This window comes from Pteropus alecto, unplaced genomic scaffold (assembly GCF_000325575.1).
Source record: "Pteropus alecto unplaced genomic scaffold, ASM32557v1 scaffold76, whole genome shotgun sequence".
Taxonomy (NCBI): Eukaryota; Metazoa; Chordata; class Mammalia; order Chiroptera; family Pteropodidae; genus Pteropus; species Pteropus alecto.
The window spans coordinates 2,479,073-2,499,808 of NW_006443138.1; the positions used below are offsets into that span (position 1 = coordinate 2,479,073).

At 33.9% G+C, this 20,736-nt stretch overlaps 1 protein-coding gene and 2 pseudogenes across 1 annotated transcript in view; all 3 read right to left on the reverse strand.

Annotated features, from left to right (window-relative positions):
* Positions 1–1,989: 1,989 nt before the first annotated feature.
* Positions 1,990–6,664, reverse strand: LOC102892395 (annotated as a pseudogene).
* Positions 6,665–15,353: 8,689 nt separating this feature from the next.
* Positions 15,354–15,472, reverse strand: LOC112472562 (annotated as a pseudogene).
* Positions 15,473–19,009: 3,537 nt separating this feature from the next.
* Positions 19,010–20,736, reverse strand: part of AVPR1A (arginine vasopressin receptor 1A) — a 3,489-nt gene continuing 1,762 nt past the window's right edge. Inside the window, 1 exon segment of the mRNA XM_006923698.1 lies at positions 19,010–19,293. Within this exon segment, the coding sequence (XP_006923760.1) occupies positions 19,010–19,293 (284 nt within the window).

The following is a 20,736-nucleotide window of genomic DNA, read 5'->3' on the forward strand; positions in this document are numbered from 1 at the left end:
TTATTCAACCAACAAAATATTTAATGAATGCCTACTATCTTCCAGGCACTGAGATACTGTCATGCTCTCAAACCTAAAATATATGTAACAAAAAAAATTGCTTAGTCTCCCTGAGTTTCACTTTCCATATTTGCAAAATGTAGTATTAACACGTACTAAAGTGGTTATATAGAATAAATAAGATCATGTATGTAAGTGCCCACCCCAGGGAGCCTGCAAAGCTTAATAAATGGGGACTCAAAGAGCTTTTAAAAAAAATCTGCAATGTTATATTTGAATACCTTCAAATTTAAAAATCTCAACTGCATTTTGAATTCTCATTTCATACATTGCCTTCATATGTACCCTATTTAGAACATACTAAAATGGTAAAATATATTTTCTCAGGGTACAGTTATGTTAAAAACAAGAAGAAAGATAAAGGTTCTTTTGCCAGTACAACTGTTTTTTTTTTGTTTTGTTTAAATAATTTTAAGTTTTTAATTACAGTTGGCATACGATATTATATTAGTTTCAGGTGTACAATGTAGTGATTAGACATTTATATAACAAAGTGATCACTCTCATAAATCTAGTACACACCTGGCACTACATATAATTATTATAATATTATCGACCATATTCCCTATGCTGTACTTCACATCCCCATGACTGTTCTGTAACTACCAATCTGTACATCTTAATCCCTTCTCCTTTTTCACCCACCCCTCCTACCCCCTCCTATCTGACAACCATAAAAATGTTCTCTGTATCTATGAGTTTGTTTCTGTTTTATTTGTTTACTTTATTCTTTAGATTCCACATGTAAGTGAAATCATATGGCATTTGTGCTCTGCCTACCAGTACAACTGTTTTTAATCAAGGAAATTAGATCTTAGTTTTAGATGAGGTCTGACTCATGTGCCTTTAATTCCATGAATAAAATCAAAATACCTTTAGTGAAAAGCTGTCATTCAGACTACAGTTCAGCTTTATAGCCCCTCAAATTTGAGAGGATGGCAATAAATCAATATAAAACAGCTAAATATAATTTTAGATATGAATTTTAACAGAATATGTTTGTTTCTTAACGCTTAAGATTTGGAGAAAAGCTCACAAAAATAAAATTTTTAATGAAAAATAGAATTTTATAGGCTGCCTGCCATTGACCAAATTTTTGTCCCACCAGAATTTATATGTTAAAACCTAATCCACAATGTTGTGGTATTTGGAAGATGGGGAGTTTGAGAGGTGATCAAGTCATGATAATGGAGCCTCCTTGGATGGTATTAGCCCTCTTTTAAAAAGGGCCCCAGAGAAATCTCTCACCCGTTTTACCATGTGAGGTTACAGTAATACAGCAATCTATGAACCAGTAATTAGGCTATCACCACACACATAATGTGCTGGTGAATGGATCTAGAATTAGGCGAAAGAAATTTCTGTTTATAAGCTATCCAGTCTATGGTAGTTTGTTACAGGAGACCAAACAGACTAAAACACTGCCTAAAAGTAAAATTTCTTTTCCATGTTTGAAAAATAGCTGTTTGTCCAGATACCCACATGATTTGTACCTTTTAACAACATGCCCAGATGAGGTCACAGGGAAAAAAAGTGTTGGCTTTCCAGTCATGTCCAAGGTCAACAGAATTATGTCAGATGTAATTGCTAACTAAAGATGGAAAGGTGTTTTTATCTTTACCTGGACTCCCTGTTCTTCATCTCCTTTGCAACTTAAATATAGCCTGATTGAATATTTTATTTTATTTGTTTATTTTTGACTGTGGTTATTCTTTTTAACTAGGTTATTGCTTGAGGATCATAATTGGCCTGGAATCTTTTGGAAAATTTGCAGACTACTTTATAAAGTACATAAAATTGTGAAAAAGTTGCATGCTTTAATAAAAACTTAGTATTTCCATCAAGCCTGTGGTCTAAAGAGGATATGAAGACAATAACAAATGGATGTTTTTAACATAGTTTCTTGGTATTTACAGTATTTTTTCTTCTTCAGTCTCTCTCCTTCCATAGCTGGTCAATTGTTTTTCCTGGGTGTTTTTTTTTTTTTTTCCACTTCACATTCAGTACACAGAGAGGCATTAGCAATTTCTGTGGGGTAGGTTCTAGTTCTACAGTCATTGCTTGAGGGATTTTCTTTATGTTTCATTAAACAGGTCCTATTCTCCTGTAAAAGATTTTCAGAATTGCACTCAGGGGTATTCAGATTTTCTTCCTTTGTTGTCACAATTTGAGAGCTCACATGGCTTCCAGGAGTGCATTGTTGAAGCTTGCTTTTTTCATCCTTGGGTCTGGAATTTTAGTGTCGATTGTCTTGGATAGAATTGACATATGAGTTGGATTTGACCTGATTAGACTTAACGGTGTCAGTTGGTCACTGAAAACAGTTGACAAGCAGGGTTTTACAGTCTCTTTCATTGCTTTCAGTTGTGACTTCCATTCAAGAGTTGCTTTCTCGAGCACATTTCTGGCCACAGCTAATTTTTGTTCCAGATTAGTAAGCTATTGGGCCTTAAATAATAAATCCTTCTTTCCATAACGAAGCTCCTTCAATTGGGCTCAGATTTTTTTTTTTTTTTGACTCTTTTGGATGGATGTCACACAGCTTGTTTCCTGACAAATATTTGTTTTTCAAGCTTTGATTCTCATTCTGAAGATCCCAGATCATTTTGCTTTCTTTCCACTTGTCTTTTTTTATTAAAAATTATCGGGGGGTGATATTGCTTAACAAAGATAAGTTTCAAGTGTATCATTCAACAGTAAGTCATATATATATTGCATTATGTGTTCACCACACAGAGTTAGATTTCCTTCCGTCACCAAATATTTGACCCCTTTTACCACTATTTCTGTCAACTTTTTCTGTCTGACTTATTTCGCTTAGCACGGTTATCTCAAGATCCATCCAGTTGCAAATGGTAGAATTTCATCTCTTCTTATGGCTGAGTAATATTCCATTGTATATCTGTACCACATCTTCTTTATCCAATCATCTATTGTAGGACATTTCAGTTGCTTCCACTTAAGTCTTTAAAAAAATTAATAATAGCCCTTTGCTTTTCTACTATCTCAGATGTCTCTTTAAGTTGCTTTTGCAGGGCCTCTTGGAGAGACTTCATTTGTTCTCTTTGCTTCTAATCTATTTCTAGAAGCTTCTGAACATCAGTTTTGGCAGATTTCTCTTCATTTTTGACTTTAATTCCATCGAGTTCTCTTGAGCTGTCAGCTGACAGAGGATGGTGATTAGCTTCTTAAAGACTTCTTTCAGCTCCCTTTCTAGCTCTTCATAGTCCTGTTCTAAGGGAAAATTCCAGATGGTTTCATTGCTGAATTTTATCAAATTTTGAAAGATGAATATTAATATTTCAGAAGTTAGAGGAAGATGGGTCTTCTCCCTCCATTGTATGATCATTATATAATTATTATTTTCCTGCCCCAGGGCCCAATATAAGTGGCGGATCAAGGTGCATCAGGTTTTGTGTGGAAGAGGCTCCTTTGCTCCCAATGGAATATTTTAAATGTCTGTAGAACAATATATTTTTGACTTTATATTTGTTTTGAGCAGATCAATGGGTCATATATATGGTGTTGCCTTTCTGTTTCTTACAAATAATCTCTTCGTAAAGCTTTTACTTCCGAGATAGCATATTTCAGGGCTATACGGGAAAATTCCACACATGAAAATTAATTAGAGATCATAATATGTTTAAATTTGTCTTATGCTTTACTTTTGCTATTTTTTTTTTTTTAAGGATGCTAAATTTTAAAGCTTCTTGTGGTTAAATCTATTCATCTTTTTTTTTTCTTTTTTTCTTTTTGATTTTCTCATTACAGTTTTGGACTCAGAAGATTCTCTTCACTCTGGAATTTTGGTAATGGCTCAAATTTGTTTTCTTCTGCTATTTAACTTTTCAGCCTTCCCAAATTTAATATAAAAGCATGGAATGAGGTGAGAAACTAAATTGAGTCTTTTGTTCTGAATTACTAAGCAATTGTATCAGTATCCTTTATTAGAATAACGGTTCTCTCCTTTATTGATTTGTCAGACCTTCTTTATCCTATAAAATTCATATAAAATGTGAAATAGAATCTATTCTATTTCATCAATTTTTCTATTTATGCCTACACTGGTGACCTTGAAGAATGTGTCAGTATATGTGAGGGCTGGAATTTCTTTATTTTAAAGATATTATCCATTTTTTGCCAAATTACTCTTTAGATAAACTTTTCTTTCATTTTTGAAAATTCTTAAATTATAATAACATAAAGATTGAAAATTATTGACATATAAATAGGAAAAATTGAAATTTCATGTTTTTCCTCACTCTCACTTTTCCATTTCTTCTATTCCCTAGGTGTAACCACTGTTGACATTTGAGTGTATCCAGACTGACTCTCAAACATTTGGTAAGGCTTAAAACTATCATTAATGTTCTGTTGTTGGAATTGCGTTAAATCTATACATTAAGAAAAATTGACATCTTACATTCAGTCATCCTACTCAGACCATATTACATCCATTTACTTAAGCCTCATTTTATATATCTCATTAAAAGTTACTCATATTTATGTAGATTCCAACATTTTGTATCATTTATGTCTAGACTGTTAAAATAGTGAAGAGATTGCTTTTTCAATATAATGTTGACTCTTGAACAAGTGTTTGAACTGAGTGAATTCCTTTAATATGAAGATTTTTGAAAAATAAATATACTTTTGACCCTCTATATTACTGCATTTTGCATCTGCGGTTGGGAATGCGTGGATATGTGCATTTATCTACACCATCTTATATAAGGGACTTGAGCATCCATGGATTTTGGTATCCAATGGATTTGACCTGATTAGAAACAATCTACTGTGGATACCTAGGGACAATAGTTAGGTTTTTGGGGAGTCAAAAGTTATACACAGATTTTCAACTGCATGGGGGTCAGGGCCACTAACTCCCAGTTTGTTCAAGGGTCAACTGTATTGTTTTTCTTATCACTGGTGGTATAAACAAATGTTCCTTGTTTTTGTCTAATAGTCTTTTATTCATTTCAATACCTTTGCAATGGAATAGTTTGAATTTTTATATTACATAATCACGTAATGGGTAAACTATGGTAATTCTATATCCTCTCTATTTGTACCTTTGTTTCTATTTAAGATTTTATTGTTTGTTGAAAACTTTTAGAACAACATTAAATAGCAAAGGTAACATCAGAAATTCTTATTGGTCCTGATGATAACCAGTCTTTAATTGCAACATTTAGTATGAAATTGAAAGTCTTTGTTGTGAGACAGAATAGCATAGTGCTACAAGTGAAGTATCAGTAGCCTTACTGCTAAGTTCAAATCCTGGCTGTGATCTTCCTAGAGGCAAGTTTCTTCTACTATCTATGACTCACTCTCCTCATCTCTAAGAGTGAGGTAGTAGTAGCTTCTACCACATATAGTTTTTATAAGGATTAAATAAATATTCTTAAGCACTTGTAAGTATTTTGACACCACAGTAAGCACTAGGTTCAGAATTAGTGTTCTGTTTCATTAAGACCTTTTAGACACATTCAGTATGCACTAATAAAGCAGAAGAATAGCAGTGTACTAGTTTAAAAACATTCAACTATTTGGAATGTAGTATTCAGTTTTCCTTTTTTATTTTTTTCTACCCCCTATTTTCATGCTAAAGTATATTAAATTAGCTCAATATTTTCTATTCCAACATTTTCTAAAGAATATTGTTTATTATTTGGAATCAGTATAAATTAGTACCATTTGTATTTCTGCAGAGTAGGCTGCTAGAAATGAAGTGTGGGTTTTCAGTAGTTCTAACTGCTATAAAGCCCTGTTGCTTAAGCTGACTCTACTAGCTTTTTACTATTTATTCAAAAACAGTACTATTCTTTAACTTTTTAAAGGAATTGGAAGTTTAAGGTGGCTCCTGTGATTAATCTCTGCCTTATATCTGGCTCTGCCTGGTCAGCACAAATATGATTGGATATGTTTAGCGTGGGACTCCGTAAGACACACAACTAGATATTGGAGAGTATCGGTCCCTAGCTTCACAAATATTCTCTTTTTCCTAAGTAGTTCTCTCATTTCCTTGAGGGTCTCGTCTACTCTCCCGACTAAAATGCCATCTATATGCTAATGACTCCCAAATTTTTGCCTCCAGCCTGACCACAACCTTGTTCTCCAGATTCATGAGCCCAACTGTCTATTTAATATTTTCCTTACTCCTAATGTCTCTAATGTTATAACATTATCTGTTGATATTTGTTGATTTGAAATAGTCTTTGTTGAGAGGCAGACTAGCACGGAGTCTTAAGTATTACGTTTAGATGCCTAATTAAGTTTCTCAATTTTAATATGTCTCACTATCTCTCAACCTGCACCTCCCTCGTTTTCTTCATTAGAGTAAATGGAAACTCTGTTAATTCACTTGCATAGGTCAAAATCCTACCTAGGTCATTCATGACTTGTCTCTTCTTCTCAAATTCTCATCCAATCCATTAGCAAACCAATCGATGTTACATTCAAAATTTATCTTGGACCTACCACTTCGCACAAACTCCCCCACTACCATTTCAGCCTGAGCCATCAGCTTTATTTGTTCACTGTCGCCCGTTTTGTTGTTGTTGTTGTTGTTGTTGTTGTTGTACACAGACTCCCCCACTACCATTTCAGCCTGAGCCATCAGCACTGTTGTCCGTTTTGTTGTTGTTGTTGTTGTTGTTTTTGCAAAAGTCTATTACCTGCTTTCTCTGCTGCAGTCCTTGTTTCTCTATGGTCTATTCTTGACACAGCTGCCAGAGTCATCCCATATACCACACATCAGATTTTTTGTTCCTTGATGCAAATTTCCATTGTTCTTCCATTTTAAATTGAATAAAACCCCAAGTCCTCCTTAAGTCCACCAGATCCCCTACCTCCACACCATGCCCTGAGCTCTGACATCATCACGTACTCCTCTCTACGTCACTCATTCCGCTCCAGCTTCCTGCACCTTGCTGACCGTCATTCTCCTGTCTCAATACCTTACCCCTTGTTGTTTTCTCTACCTGCAATATTCATCCCTTAGGTGTCCACTAGACTCCTTCACTGTCTTCAGTTCTCTCTGCTTAAAACAACATATTATTGAAGAGCTTTCCCCCATCACGCCGTATAAAATGGTCTCTTTTCTCTACGTTAGTTGCTTGCTATTATGTCCGTATCATTTTCTAAGTAGAATTTATATATTTTCATTCAACACAGTTTTTGTTTGCTTATTGTCTGTCTTGTTCACTAATATATCACTAGTGCCTAGAAAACGCTATAGCATCTAGTAGGTAGGTATTCAATAAATGTTTGTTAAGTGAACACTGTTATTATGTGAGGATGACATATAATACATTTGCAGTTAACAATATAAGGATTTGAAATGACAGGAAAACTTTTTATATGTAATGTGTCTCCTGGGTGCCAGCCCTGTGCTAGAAAGTTTATAATAGAGCTTCCGAGAATGGGTGAACTTATTCAGTAAAGTCATTTCTATTTAGAGTTTTAACTCTGTTCAAGAATTGGATTGATACATACATAGGTGGAATGATTATAGAAATGCCCACAGAAATAAAAAAGTTTATTTAGTCCACTAAGACCTTAGATACTTTTAATAGGGGGGAAAGCCATCCATTTCGTTCATGAGGGAAAAAATTACCATGTTAATACTTCATTAGAAAAGTGATGTATATTGAGGTGTAACTGATAATATAATTGTTTACATTATAGTAGACAAGAGGGAAATGATACAGAATAGAGAAGCTGGGGTACCAATAGCAGATTGCCCAGTTCTCCGAAACAGTACCGCCTCACTGGTAAGAGAAAACAAAAGTCATGCGGGCCTGGTTTTAAATTCTTGCTCTGAATTTAGTGCCTCTGTGATCTTTGGCAAGTTGCTCTGAACCTCAGTTTCCAAATTTAAATAATAAGCTTTCCCTAAGTATTAAGGATAAAACTATAAGGGTCTTACTGAGGACAATGTCTTTCAGATTTAGAAATATGCAATAAATAGTAGCTATTTTTTATTTTTCTCAGGATAGATTCACTCTCATAAAGATATTAGAGTCTTGTTAAAGAACGAGTGCTACATGTAATAATTAGAGAAAGAAAGTTTAAGTTTCTATTATCAAAGAGATCCTTAATGTTTTACTTCCGTGGATGAGCACTGTGCCTTCCCATATATGCTAAATGTTTTACTGAATCAATGCTGTGACTTTATTCAAATGCATGCTTGCTTTTAGCGCCTCTTGTAAGTCTTTTTGAAGCTCATTATTTTATAGCACAGAATCCAGTTTGAGGACTAAGCAGTCTCCTTTTCCCTACCTAAATGATCTGAGGCTCCTCCAACCCTAATGATCACAAGGTGACGCTTGGAGGGGGTCTTAGAGTCTTAGGTTGTCCTCATGTAAGAAAGAAAGGCTATAATATGTGTAATGGAGCCGAGGAAAGGGGCTGCCCAGATGCTGGCTCATGAGGATGCCCTTTCTTCTTTCCTCAGTGTAGTAAATATCAGCTTCTTTTTAAGTTCTGAGTTTGTAATCTTACTTTCTACATCATAATGATGTAATACTGATTATTGAAATAACTAAAATATTGATATAACTATATTCAAAAGGTGGAAGAGAGAAGAGGTAGAGGTAGGGGACTGTGCTGAGTTTCTCATAACAGGAAGTCCATAAATGACTTAGGTAAATAAACAAATTAGAGAATAACTATATTATTTAAAAGTATAGTGGTACTTCCCTCTGTAAAACTGAATTATTTGTCATCATCTTAATACCATTTGATTTTTTAAAAATTATATGCATGTATTACATTGCTAAAATAGGAAAAAATAAAATGGAAAAGAATAAATAGTATGAATATGTTAAAGTTAAAGATGTACACTTATCAATGGAACATTTTCAGTGAATTACGATGCTACTATGAGATGACTATGTCTAGGTACTGTGAGAGCACAGCTTAATCATCTTGCCTGTGGGGAATGACCCTTTATGGGAGAGACATTCAAAAGTCTCTCTTAGAAACAAGGGGTTTAGGGGATTAGACTTTATGAGATAGATCATGATCATGAGCAGTTAGGTAGGGAAAATCTGTACCAGAGGGCAGTGTTCCCTGTTTCATCAGAAACATAGGCTCTTTTCTAAAGTTACTTTTACTTTAGCCTTTGAGTTCTCAGGTCCATCCTCTTTTTCTGCATTCCGGGTCTGGAATCTGGTGACTACAAGGGAAATCCTGAGGGCAACATTGGGGTGAATAAAGTAGAGTAAGGAGCCTCAGAAACCACTTCCCAGGAAGTGACTGGACTGAGCAATTTCATTTTACCTTGCCATTACAAAGGCTGCATATACCAGATATAGCACTGATCTGGGATGACACTTTGAAAATGGTTAGGCAATACTTTTCATCACCATATAGGAAAAAGCTCCAAGACCCTCTAAGGTCTTACTGCTCAAAGTGTGGTGCACAGATCAGCAGCCCTGTTATCACTGGGGAGGCTGTTGGAAATCCAGAATCTTCTAATCAGCCCCAATGAATTATAATCTGATGAATCAGAATCTACATTTAAATAAGATCCCTGGGTTATTTGCAAAATAAAGTTTGAGAAGCACTGGTCTGAGGAACCAGGATGCAGAGACCATCAGTGGGCTGAAGAGAATTATGCAAGTGAATGTTGAACGGCCAAGCTGGAAGGAGTTGATCTCCATGTGCAAGTGGGCTGGAGCCAGGTTGGATAGCAAAAGCTAATGAGTACAAGGCAGGGCTGCGTTACAGGGTAAATGGGCCAGTGTAAGGTGGTGACTTACATCAATGTCTGATGTCAGTTACTGGGAAGGGGAAAGAATTTTCAGATTAAGAAATGAAACAGTGTAGTTTAGAGACTTGTCTTGAGCTCCTTCACCCTGCCATCCACTCTATCCAAAGCTGAACAGGCAAATTGTAAAGGCATGCACAAGATGACTAGAAATAGGGACCTGTTTCAAGGTTAAAGAAATTACAGCTGATGAGAAACCATTTCTCCCCTCTTCCTGAAATGTTCAGACATATATTCTGCATTTGAATAAGAGAGAAAATAACACCTAATTAAGCCTGAAATATTCAGAAAGAATGTGAAAATTCATAATCCAAAGATTTTAAATAGTAAAGTCTAATTGTGGTAGCTCTTTATTCTAAAGAAGGTATAAATCATATTAGCATTTTATTTTCCAAAGATCCCGAACTTCTTATATCTCCTAGAATGTCATGTAGGCTTTGAAAATCATAGACTTATACTCTCAAAATGCAAACAGAAAAGGCAATGATGGTTGTGGAATAAATTAACTCTGACATACTTAACCCATGTTTGACACCAAAACAATACCTTATTCACCTACTCAAAACACTCATTACCACAATATGTATATAATCACCCATTGACAATATAAAGATTTCTATATATTTAAAAAATTTAAAATCCCTTTCCTTATTAAACAACTTATATATTTGTTTAAAGAAATTATTAATTTTAGGTAATTACTAATTTTACTTACTTAATGCTTAGGTAAGTAAGCCATTTTTAAAAATCACTAAGAGCCCTATTTTTATAGTCATCTAAACTGTAACCATCTATCGAAGTTCCTTCAGGATTTTTACCAGATAAATGGTAATTAAAAATAGAAAGAGAAGGAAAAAAAAAACACATGCATATTTACAGAAATTTCCAAATGGCAAATCGTCCTCTTGTATCTTTGTTATTAGGATCTCTGTTTCCACCCCAAGCAGCTAAACCATTTATCTGCACTGTTTTAGGTCTGAGGCTGGACAGATTATTTGAATGCTGTAGTAAATAGTGTTTCTACAAAATGAAGCAATCGAAGGATAATTATCAGTTGAAATACCTCTAAAATGTTCATATTTTGTGTTTATTTTCTCTGTTTTTCTTTTTGAAAAATTTAAGTTAGATAGGAATCTTATCTGAGCTCTTTGTTATCTCCATTTACAGTCTTTGGGTTGTTTGGCTTTTCTAAAGGTTTTTACTGTTTATAGGCTGTTCTTTTGCTTTCAAGAGCTCCTTAAGAGTAAGCAATTTTTGGCACATTCTGGGCCCGGGATTTCTCACTGAGAAGCTACCAGACTTGAGGGGCAAGATGCATCATTCACAATCAGATTGTGGAGGAACACTATTTCTTTGAAAAATTTTCTTTTACTGCCTAAAATTGAGCCACAGCTGGAAGGTGAAGACTGGTAAATGAAGGATGCTTTTAAGTTGGAATGAGGAGGAGAGAAAAGAGAAAGAAGAGAGGGTTATAAATGCCTTTAGCAGAAGTTTTGACAACTATCTGGGCTCAAGTGACAGGCTAAATATGGCAGGATTTTTTTCTTATGTCCCCATTTGTTTTAAAATATTTTAGAATTGTTGTTGGGTCTATTTTATATAATGTTGTTTTACAGAGAAGTAATAATTCGATAAGCTGGAGCAAATATTTGGGCCAGGGCATAAAAGACGCAGTGGATATTAAAATATAGCACACTATATTTTAATACTATAGAGACAGTAAAAAGGTCAGTGGTTTCCAGGGGTTGGAGGGAGAAAAGGCGGAGCACAGAGGATTTTTAGGCATTGAAAATATTCTAAATGATAATATAATGGTGGATACATATCATTACACATTTTTCTAAAGCCATAAAAGGTATACTATTAAGAGTGAATCCTAATGTAAAGTATGGACTCTGAGTGATTATGATGTGTCCATGTAGGTTCATCAGTTGTAATAAAAGTACCACTCTGATGGGGGATGTTGATAATGGAAGAGGCTATCCATGTATAGGGATGGGGGTATATGTGAAATCTCTCTACTTTCCACTTAGTTTTTCTGCAAATTAAAAACTGCTCTAAAAATTAAAGTCTTAAGTATCTACATCGCTATCTCTCTATCTCTATTTCTATCTGTCCCATTAGCCTGTGGATTTGCTTAAGCTTGACTGCTATGGGAAGGAATGTTACAGAATTTTCTTCTAAGAGTATTATGGGATGAATATCTGGTAGAGTATTCTGAGATGATCTTGTAACTGCACCTATGGGAATAGAAGATGATCCAACATGGAAAAATATCAAGTGTGCAAAAGTCACACAAATGCATGAAAAGGGCAAAATCTGAACTATTTAGGCATTCTGTGTTCCACAACTAGTGTAAAAAAATGAAGAAAAAATAGGTGATTTAAAAAGCTCAGTGCAGTTTGAATTCTTTGATCTAGGAAAAACAACATTCTTTTTGGAATGAGAATGGCTCTTTTTAAATTGTCATTTTATTATCCATTTCAATTATACAGTACATTGGTTAGACATTTATATAGTTTATGAAACAATCCCCCTGATTGCTCTTTCTCTCCTCTGGCTCTACAGCTAGCCATTACATTACTGCTGGCTACATTCCCTATGTTGTGCTCCCCAACCTTGTGACCTATCAACTATTAATTTGTACTTCTTTAACCCTTCACCTCTTTCTCCCAGTCTCCCAAATCCCCTTCCTCTGTGGCTGTCACCAGATTGCCCTCTATATCTTTGAGTTTGTTTTTGATTAGTTTGTTCTTTTTGTTCCTTAGATTCTGCATGTGAGCGAAATCATATGGTATTTATCTTTCTCTGTCTGACTTATTTCATTCACATAACAACCTCTAGGTCCATCCATGTAATTACAAATAATAGGATTTCATTTTTTAATGGCTGAGTAATATTTCATTGTATATATGAACCATAACTTCTTTATCCAATCATCTGTTGATGGGCATTTAGGTGCCCATATCTATTTCTTGGCTATTGTAAATTGTGCTGTTATGAACATAATCCTATATCTTGGCTATTGTAAATTGTGCTGTTATGAACATACCGGTGCATAGATCTTTACAAATTATTGTTTTGGTTTTCTTTGGATAAATACCCAGAAGTGCAATTGCTGTATCAAAAAGTATATCCATTTTCAATTTTTGAGAAATCTCCAGACTGTTTTCCATAGTGGCTGTACCAATTTGCAATCCCATCAACAGTGTATGAGAGTTCTCTTTTCTCCACATCCTTGCCAACATTTGTTCTTTGATTTATTGATGATAGCCAGAGAATGGCTCTTTTGCTTGGGAAAATACCTTTAAGGACAGAGCACTGTTTTGAAAGGCATAGTCTAAGTGAGAATGTTTGAGAGAAATAAAGGTTAAATAGTTCTACAAAACAAAATGGAAAAAATGTTAATTTCTGACAGTTGGAAAAACAAGGGCGTTGGGTCTTGATAGTAAGAGGAGGCTTGAGCAAGACAGGGACCAGCAAGGTCCTAAAGGGAAGAATGATTAGAGACTAATTCCCCTTAGAAGGGATGGCCATGAACCTTTAGGAGAGTGAATATGAATCACAGTTTCTTCTGAGGTGTAATCTATACCCCCACCAAACCCCCCCACCTTCAGGGGAACACCATCATACAGGGCAGCCAGTGCTCATAGAATTATTGGAAGAAAAGTGGCAGGGGAATGAATGAAGAAAAAATAGTCACAAGACGTTAACTAATGAACTGTGGATTGAGAGTTCAACAGAAGCATAATACTCCTCATAATAATAATCCTCAGGATGCTTCTTAAATCTAGAGAAAGGCACAGGTTTTGCCTTGTTTTCCCAACTGCTAGTCATATGTATGTATTTATTTAGAATATCTACATTAGGTCATTAATTAAGCATGTACTATAGACAGTATCTACTACATAAATATGCAAAGATGAAGAGGAAATACTATTTTTAAGATAAACATGACGTGATTGTTGTGGAGAAGACAGAGCAATAAACCAACATTACAATCATTTCGATATGTATTATAGCAAATATTTAGAGGGCATTTGAAAAAGAAGAAAGGAAGAAACGCTTAACTCTAGAGATTACAAAGGGTTAAAGATAGAGAATGAATGAATGAATAAATTTTACACTAGCATATTCTCCATATGAGTCTCTTCTGGTGTACAATGGAACTATTTATATTTTAGCTGATTAATAGGACCTTGTGAAAATATGTTTTAGTAGAAATCCTGTTTGTTCTTCAACATTTATAAGTCTTTTAAAATAATGGTGAGTTTTAAAATAACAGTATTTTAAAATAGAGACTTCAAACTCCCTTTCTTCCATTCTGGGCATTCACTGCTTCTAGAATTTAAGCCAAACCCAAAATAAGCCTTTTGGTCTATGCTATTAGTGTTTAACTTGTAAAAGGAAAAAGAATAAATTGAAACTTAATATGATTTCAATTTATTAGCCCACGGGGTAAAGAATTCTAATTTTAAATTTTGTTTTATTATTCATTTCAATTATACAGTACATTGGTTAGACATTTTATAGTTTATGAAATGGGAAAAATTTTGATCTAAGGACCCAGAAATCAGTCTCACCAAGGTCTGGAAGGAAATAGACAGAGATGACATTTTTAGGTTAGGATGACACATATGACCTCTGCTAACCAATTATTTTACTTGTCTTAATACAGACTAAAACAAGATTAATTTGCTTTCATGATTGTTATTCATTGAAAAGGCAATTATAAAATTTCATCTGTTCTTGCTATCATCAAAGAATATAAACATAACATCTTTGTGCTCAAATATAAAGCTATCAATAGCTATCAGCTACAAAACATTTCTTTATTTGTTTTTTGAAATCAGCATAATTAACTTAAAATATATTTCATTATTAAACAAGATTATAAAAGAATTAGTTCAAACAAATCTGAGATTTTTTAAAAAATTTATAGAACCAAGCCAATATACAGTAAAATTAAGGAATAAATTGACCAGTTATTTCAATATAATATCACAAGCCATTTTTTTCTGTAAAGGACTAAATATTAGGTACAATCACAAACATTTCATCATCCATCAAAACCAAGATCATACAATTGCCCCAAGAAAACACACTGAAATTCTTCAACATAGCATAAGGTAGGGGCTATAGACATTTGAAAAACAGTTCCAAAACTGAAATACTAAATATACAACATTAATTATTAATAAATTCATTACAATAATGAGCTTAAACATCATAGAATATAAGTCTGAAATACAGATATACAGGCAACTACCTTCATGAGTGGAAATCCTAATTATATTATTAATAATTGTTAATTAATTAATTATTTTCAGATTTAGTCTCAGATTTTCTTTTCTGTATAATATTGGCTAATTTGACCCTGAAACATAAAAATATTTAGTTGACTTGATAACACTATTTATTTATTTATTTATGTTTTTTAGGTGAGGCAACACTTGGTTGACCTCACAGATTGCAAGAACCTTGTCAGTTTACAATCCCTTATTTTTTTTATTTTCTACGCCTACAGCACCTGGTCTTCCTATGTGGTCTCCCATCCAAGTACTTACCAGGCCCAACCCTGCTTAGCTTCTGAGATCAGACAGGATCGGGCTTGTTCAGTGTAGTATGGCCATAGACGCTTTGTTTTTATTTAGAAAATAAATTAATGTAAAGAGATGTGATGTGATTTTATATTATATAAAATAAAATAATGGTGTTTAACTTTTAGCCATAATATATATTTTTGGTGCTGATATACTATAGCACATATATTTTTTTCATTCATAATTTACTAGACCTAAAAATTGAGTTAGAACAATATTTTTTAAATGCCTATATATGCAATGGAATCACACAATTTATATGACTCAACCCATTTAGGCTAACTTGGGGACATAACTCTTATGACTAGTCCTTAAATTTTGGCTCAAATTGGCTGAGGTAAAATTATAATCAAGAATCATTCTCTAATATTTATTGTCCTGTGTTACACATGATTCCAAGTGTTGCCAGTGACACTAAGTCTATGTTGCTAGTGACACTATGTACTAACAGGGTCACAGGAAGGGAGAGTGACTGCTTCTGCACCTCCCAAACTAGCATTCCGGATGGCCCTGCCCTGAGCTTACTCTGGACAGAACTGATGCCTTCTGGGGTGAAAATCCATAAGGTCTCAGTTTACATGGACCTAAAGGAGACTAATTTCTGATATTTGGGGTGAAGAACTAGGCTTGATATCTCCCTAGATGGCTCCTACTTATGCTTTAGTGGTAGAGTAAACTCTGAGCTATAATTTAAACCTGCAAAATGTAGGTTTCAGAACCTGAAAAACATAAAACTTTAATGTAATTGGATTAATTTACTTGTGTAATAACTTAATCACCAATGGTTTGTCCATTATTAGGATCTATAATAAGTTTGGGTGGCTACTACATATTATTAGGACTACTTGATTTTTTTTTTTTTTTAAAATCGCACCCTTCCCTCAATCATGACTGAAGTCTTCTTTGATGATAATAGAAATTTTGAATGTAGGACAATATATAATTAACAAAAGAATTTCACTAACTTTCTCCATGGTTATGTTCCAAATAAAATTTCAATATAAAATATAGCTGAGTAATTTTACACCTTAAAAATATATGTCCAAAAATTAACCTGTTAAGCACTTTATGTACTTTAAAATGTACTTAAAATGTTTCTTTTTCATCATCGATTAATATTTATCAGATGCCCAACAGACAATACCAATTTCTTCTTACCAGTAGATTATTTATCAATCACAAGCTTCTCAGCCTAAACCACAGAGAATAAGATCATATACTTGCCTAGTGTAAAACTAGTTCTAGATCTTCTGGTGTTTCTCCAACCCTTTTTCTATATCTTGTCTCCTGATGCATTTCAGTGGAAAAAACACAGCTAGTTGATAGGCACCTTATTTGACAGACATTCCTAGAAATAAGATTCAAACTGATTTGTTTTACTTGTGAGTATACGTCAACATTTTAAACAATCTATACATGAACCATGAGGTTATTATTCAGAACTGGATTTAGAAAAAAAAAACGGGGCTCATCTTTGTTCTAACCCAAAGGCTTTAGATTTTGAACTGTTAAAGAGAAGCTGTCAAAAGGGCCGACAATATTACAGAGGTCACGGTTACTGAGATGCTGTTATGCCTCAAGTAATGAAGAATTAATTAACTTAATTGGTGGCTCATATTGGACAGTGCCCTTTAAGAAACATATCTGTTATATTTCAAACCCAGAATTCTAAGACCTGAGGGCTTAAACTCTAAAACTTTTGCAAACATTTTTTATGCATATCAATTCAGGGAGTAAAAGACCTAAGAATTTGGAAAGGCAAGAGAATGAAGAGGAGTAAAGTTGATGGTTCCAGGTTCTCACAGTGCCATCTGGTCCTCAGCTTCTTATCTATTAAAAAAAGTTAATAATACTATTAAAATAACTATTACCTCCTTTAAGAGATGCAAAATATTTATGATTTCTCCTCAAGTCATTACATGGTCTCTAAGAAGGAAAATATGCCAGACAAAATTGCTAGAAAAAAACCACCAAGTTCCATCAATAAAAAATGCAGTAACAACGGCCAAGTGGTGTTGTAAGTTATGTTCAGAAATGAAAGAAATTGATGCTCTTGGCTGGCTTCAATCTACCTGTATTCAAAGAAAAGCAAGTTCTATTTTTAGATTGGAATTCTTTAGTTAGACAGAAGTCACGCTTAGTGGTGCTGGCAATGCTTTCCAATGAATCAACAAAGCTATATTTAAATTTTAGGATTTTATATCCCAACAAATTCTGGTTACCGAAAAGTAAACAGAAAAAAAGTTGTGCAATTCTGAAGGTCCCACGACTATAATAAAAGCAACCGATAGCATTCATATAGCACTTGACAGTTTATGAAGGTCTTTTCATACATTTGATTTCATTTAGTCCTCACAACAACCCTGTGAGATAAGTGTTATCAACTCTATTGCACAGAAAAGGAAATGGAGATTTTAAGCATTTTTAAGTAATTTGCCTGAAGTCATGCATTTAATAATGAAGAAAGCCAGACAAGGTGCAGAGCAGTTTTTTTTCTGTCTCCTACCCCGTTCAGCTCCAAACCCTGCCTCTCCTCACTATGAAACTATTAGAGTGGTGAGAGAGTGGAAAGAAAGCCCAAGTTATTTTTAATTAAATGTGAGGGATTCAGTCTTTAGCAGATTCTGACCTATGAATCTGGATTCTCCAAACATGAAGTAATGAGCACGTGTGTTAATATCCAGCGTAGCAAAGGAAAGCTTGTAACACTGGGCAAAACATGTTTACAGTGTTCTAGAGAAAATCTACACAGTACCTTGGGCAATCCACTTCTACTGTCCTAATAAAACTGAGTATTTCTGATACAAATCTGACTTTAAAATGACCTTGCAGTAGAAAGAAAAAAGATATCTGCAAATTGACATTATTTTCTAACCTTCAGCACCTTAGTACATAATCATCGGCTTTTCACAATCAATAAAACGGGAACCTGAAGAAGGGAACTACCAGTTCTAAAGTTACTGTTTTGAAATTTAGATTATTTATAGCTATTAATAGAACTTTCTTCTTTCTACTCTTAACCCTCATCCCCCATTCAATCAGCCTCAAGCACTCATGCCTCTCAAGGCAGCATTCTATCTCCAGGCCACTCTTTGAGGCTGCATACATGATGCATACATTGATTTTATTGGTTAAACAATTTCTGAACTCTCTTCTAATTCCTTTCAAACATTAAGGCTGATGATGAGCTCACTTTGTTCAGAAAGAAGGCCCCTAAATTATATTACTTCTAAACCAATCAAGCCTTAATTAAATCAGAAATAAAAAGAAAACAAAAGTAAAAAAACAACAACAAGCTATAAAGCCAGGTTATGATTTTTCCTTTAGAAACTTCTGTTACATTTCTGGGAGTTAGGCCTGAAAACTTTAGCGTATTTTTATTAACATTCCATGTAAAACAATTCGTAGCTTTTGACCATAGCAATGTGAAACACAACTAGAAACACAGTCTTGCATCCAATAAATTGATTTATGTTATCTCATATATTTCATCTGTTCTCATGATTTAAGCTGGATTCAGCCAATGGGCCAACGAGTCTGTTACAAGGGTCATGCTGCATGAATAAGGGGCTCAGGTTGAAACGGGAATAAATTTTATGGACTTGGAAGATTTAGGCGAGTCCTTCCAACCCATACTGTTTGTTGGGCTTCGGTTGTTAGTGTAAGAAGTCTGTCTTCTGCTCACACTATCAGAATCTTCTTTGTTGAATGTTTCCTTCATGTTTTGGCAGCACAGGAAGCTTTGGACACAGTCTTGCAGGAGATGGCCACTAAAAAACATGTATATCCAGGGGTTGCAGCAACTATTTAAGGAAGCCAATAATGCAGTGATGGTGATGGCTGGGTTTTCTGACTCTATGAAAAACATAAGGGGAAATTATTTAAATAGTCAAATGCAGGTAACTGAGTACTGGATAAACTCATTTTTCTATTGACTAATGAAAACAAAAAAAAGTTATGGGTGAATATAGAAAATGAAGTCTTGTTTATCAATCAGGGAAATAGGTGGTATATGGAAATTAGTTGGTTATAAATAGTTTCTTAAGCAAGATGCCTCGAAATTAATTCAAACATTTGAAATACGATTGAAATATTTAAGTAGAATAAGTGGGACTTCCAAGAGGTTAAGAATATTAATTTTTAAAAAATTTTTATCCTTCACACTAGCACTAGCATGTGCTAATGGATACAGCACTTACAGAAGGGCTGCAATTTCAATGACATTTCTAAAGTCTATAATCACATACACCACATTGTATTCATCCCAATAACTCAGGCAAAAGTATGACCCTAAGGACCATGTTTAGTGTTTTAAATATTTTAGTATTAAAATATTTTTATAATAAGAAAACTATACTGAATGGGGCAGCTGGAATAAGTCTTTGAAGGATGCAATATTTGTTGTTTTTCTTTGGTTAATTAGAAAATTCTTTTGATTTTATAAAAAAACATTTTTGATTGTGGTTTAAACAATTATATTATTATTAAGAACAGCTGAATTGAGAAATTCCAACAGGCTTTTGAAATATTTTATATTAATTTGCACTAGTAAACTACATACATATTATAACCTTTCGCAATAGAACTACTGCACTGATAATACGCCTTTTCTGAAGATAAGACCAATCAGCAAGCATTGTCTTTCTTTTGATTATTAAATGTAAGCCTGGGTCTTCTCACTCTTGTTATGCCAGAATAAATTACAGGTTATTTAATCATACTTTGTGCTAAGATGCTATACTTTTAAAAGTGATCATGATCCATGACTAAGATTGTATTAAAAAACAATGGAAGTCCTGAACATACCTACACATGAGCGAAGAAGGTTTTAGTAATCATGTTTAAATTCTGATAAAGCAACGACTAGACTGAATTTTTTATTTGTTTGGCAATAATTAAGAGGCCGATAAAATCAAGCAAGACATGACACAGTAAACCAAAAATATAGCATTTATGTTGTATTTTTAATTGGTAATATTATACTCATGCAAGAATTTTCATTTGTTTGAATTAAATTCACTCTCAAATATTTTATTTGCACTTATAACTTCCAAAGTTTATCACGTATACTCCCTACCGCAATCTCAAATAACAAAAGAAGGCAGTTCTTTCCAGAAACCTATTTCCTGTAATACATTTGATTTCAAAAAATCAAATGTATTCCTGTAATACATTTTATTTGAAAAAATATTTTTTCTTACTAAAAAGAAATATTTTTTTCAAGATACAATATTAAATAATTCTTTGGGGGGGTAAATTCTTGTGAAGTTAGTTTTTCTAGTTTGTAAAAGAATTAAA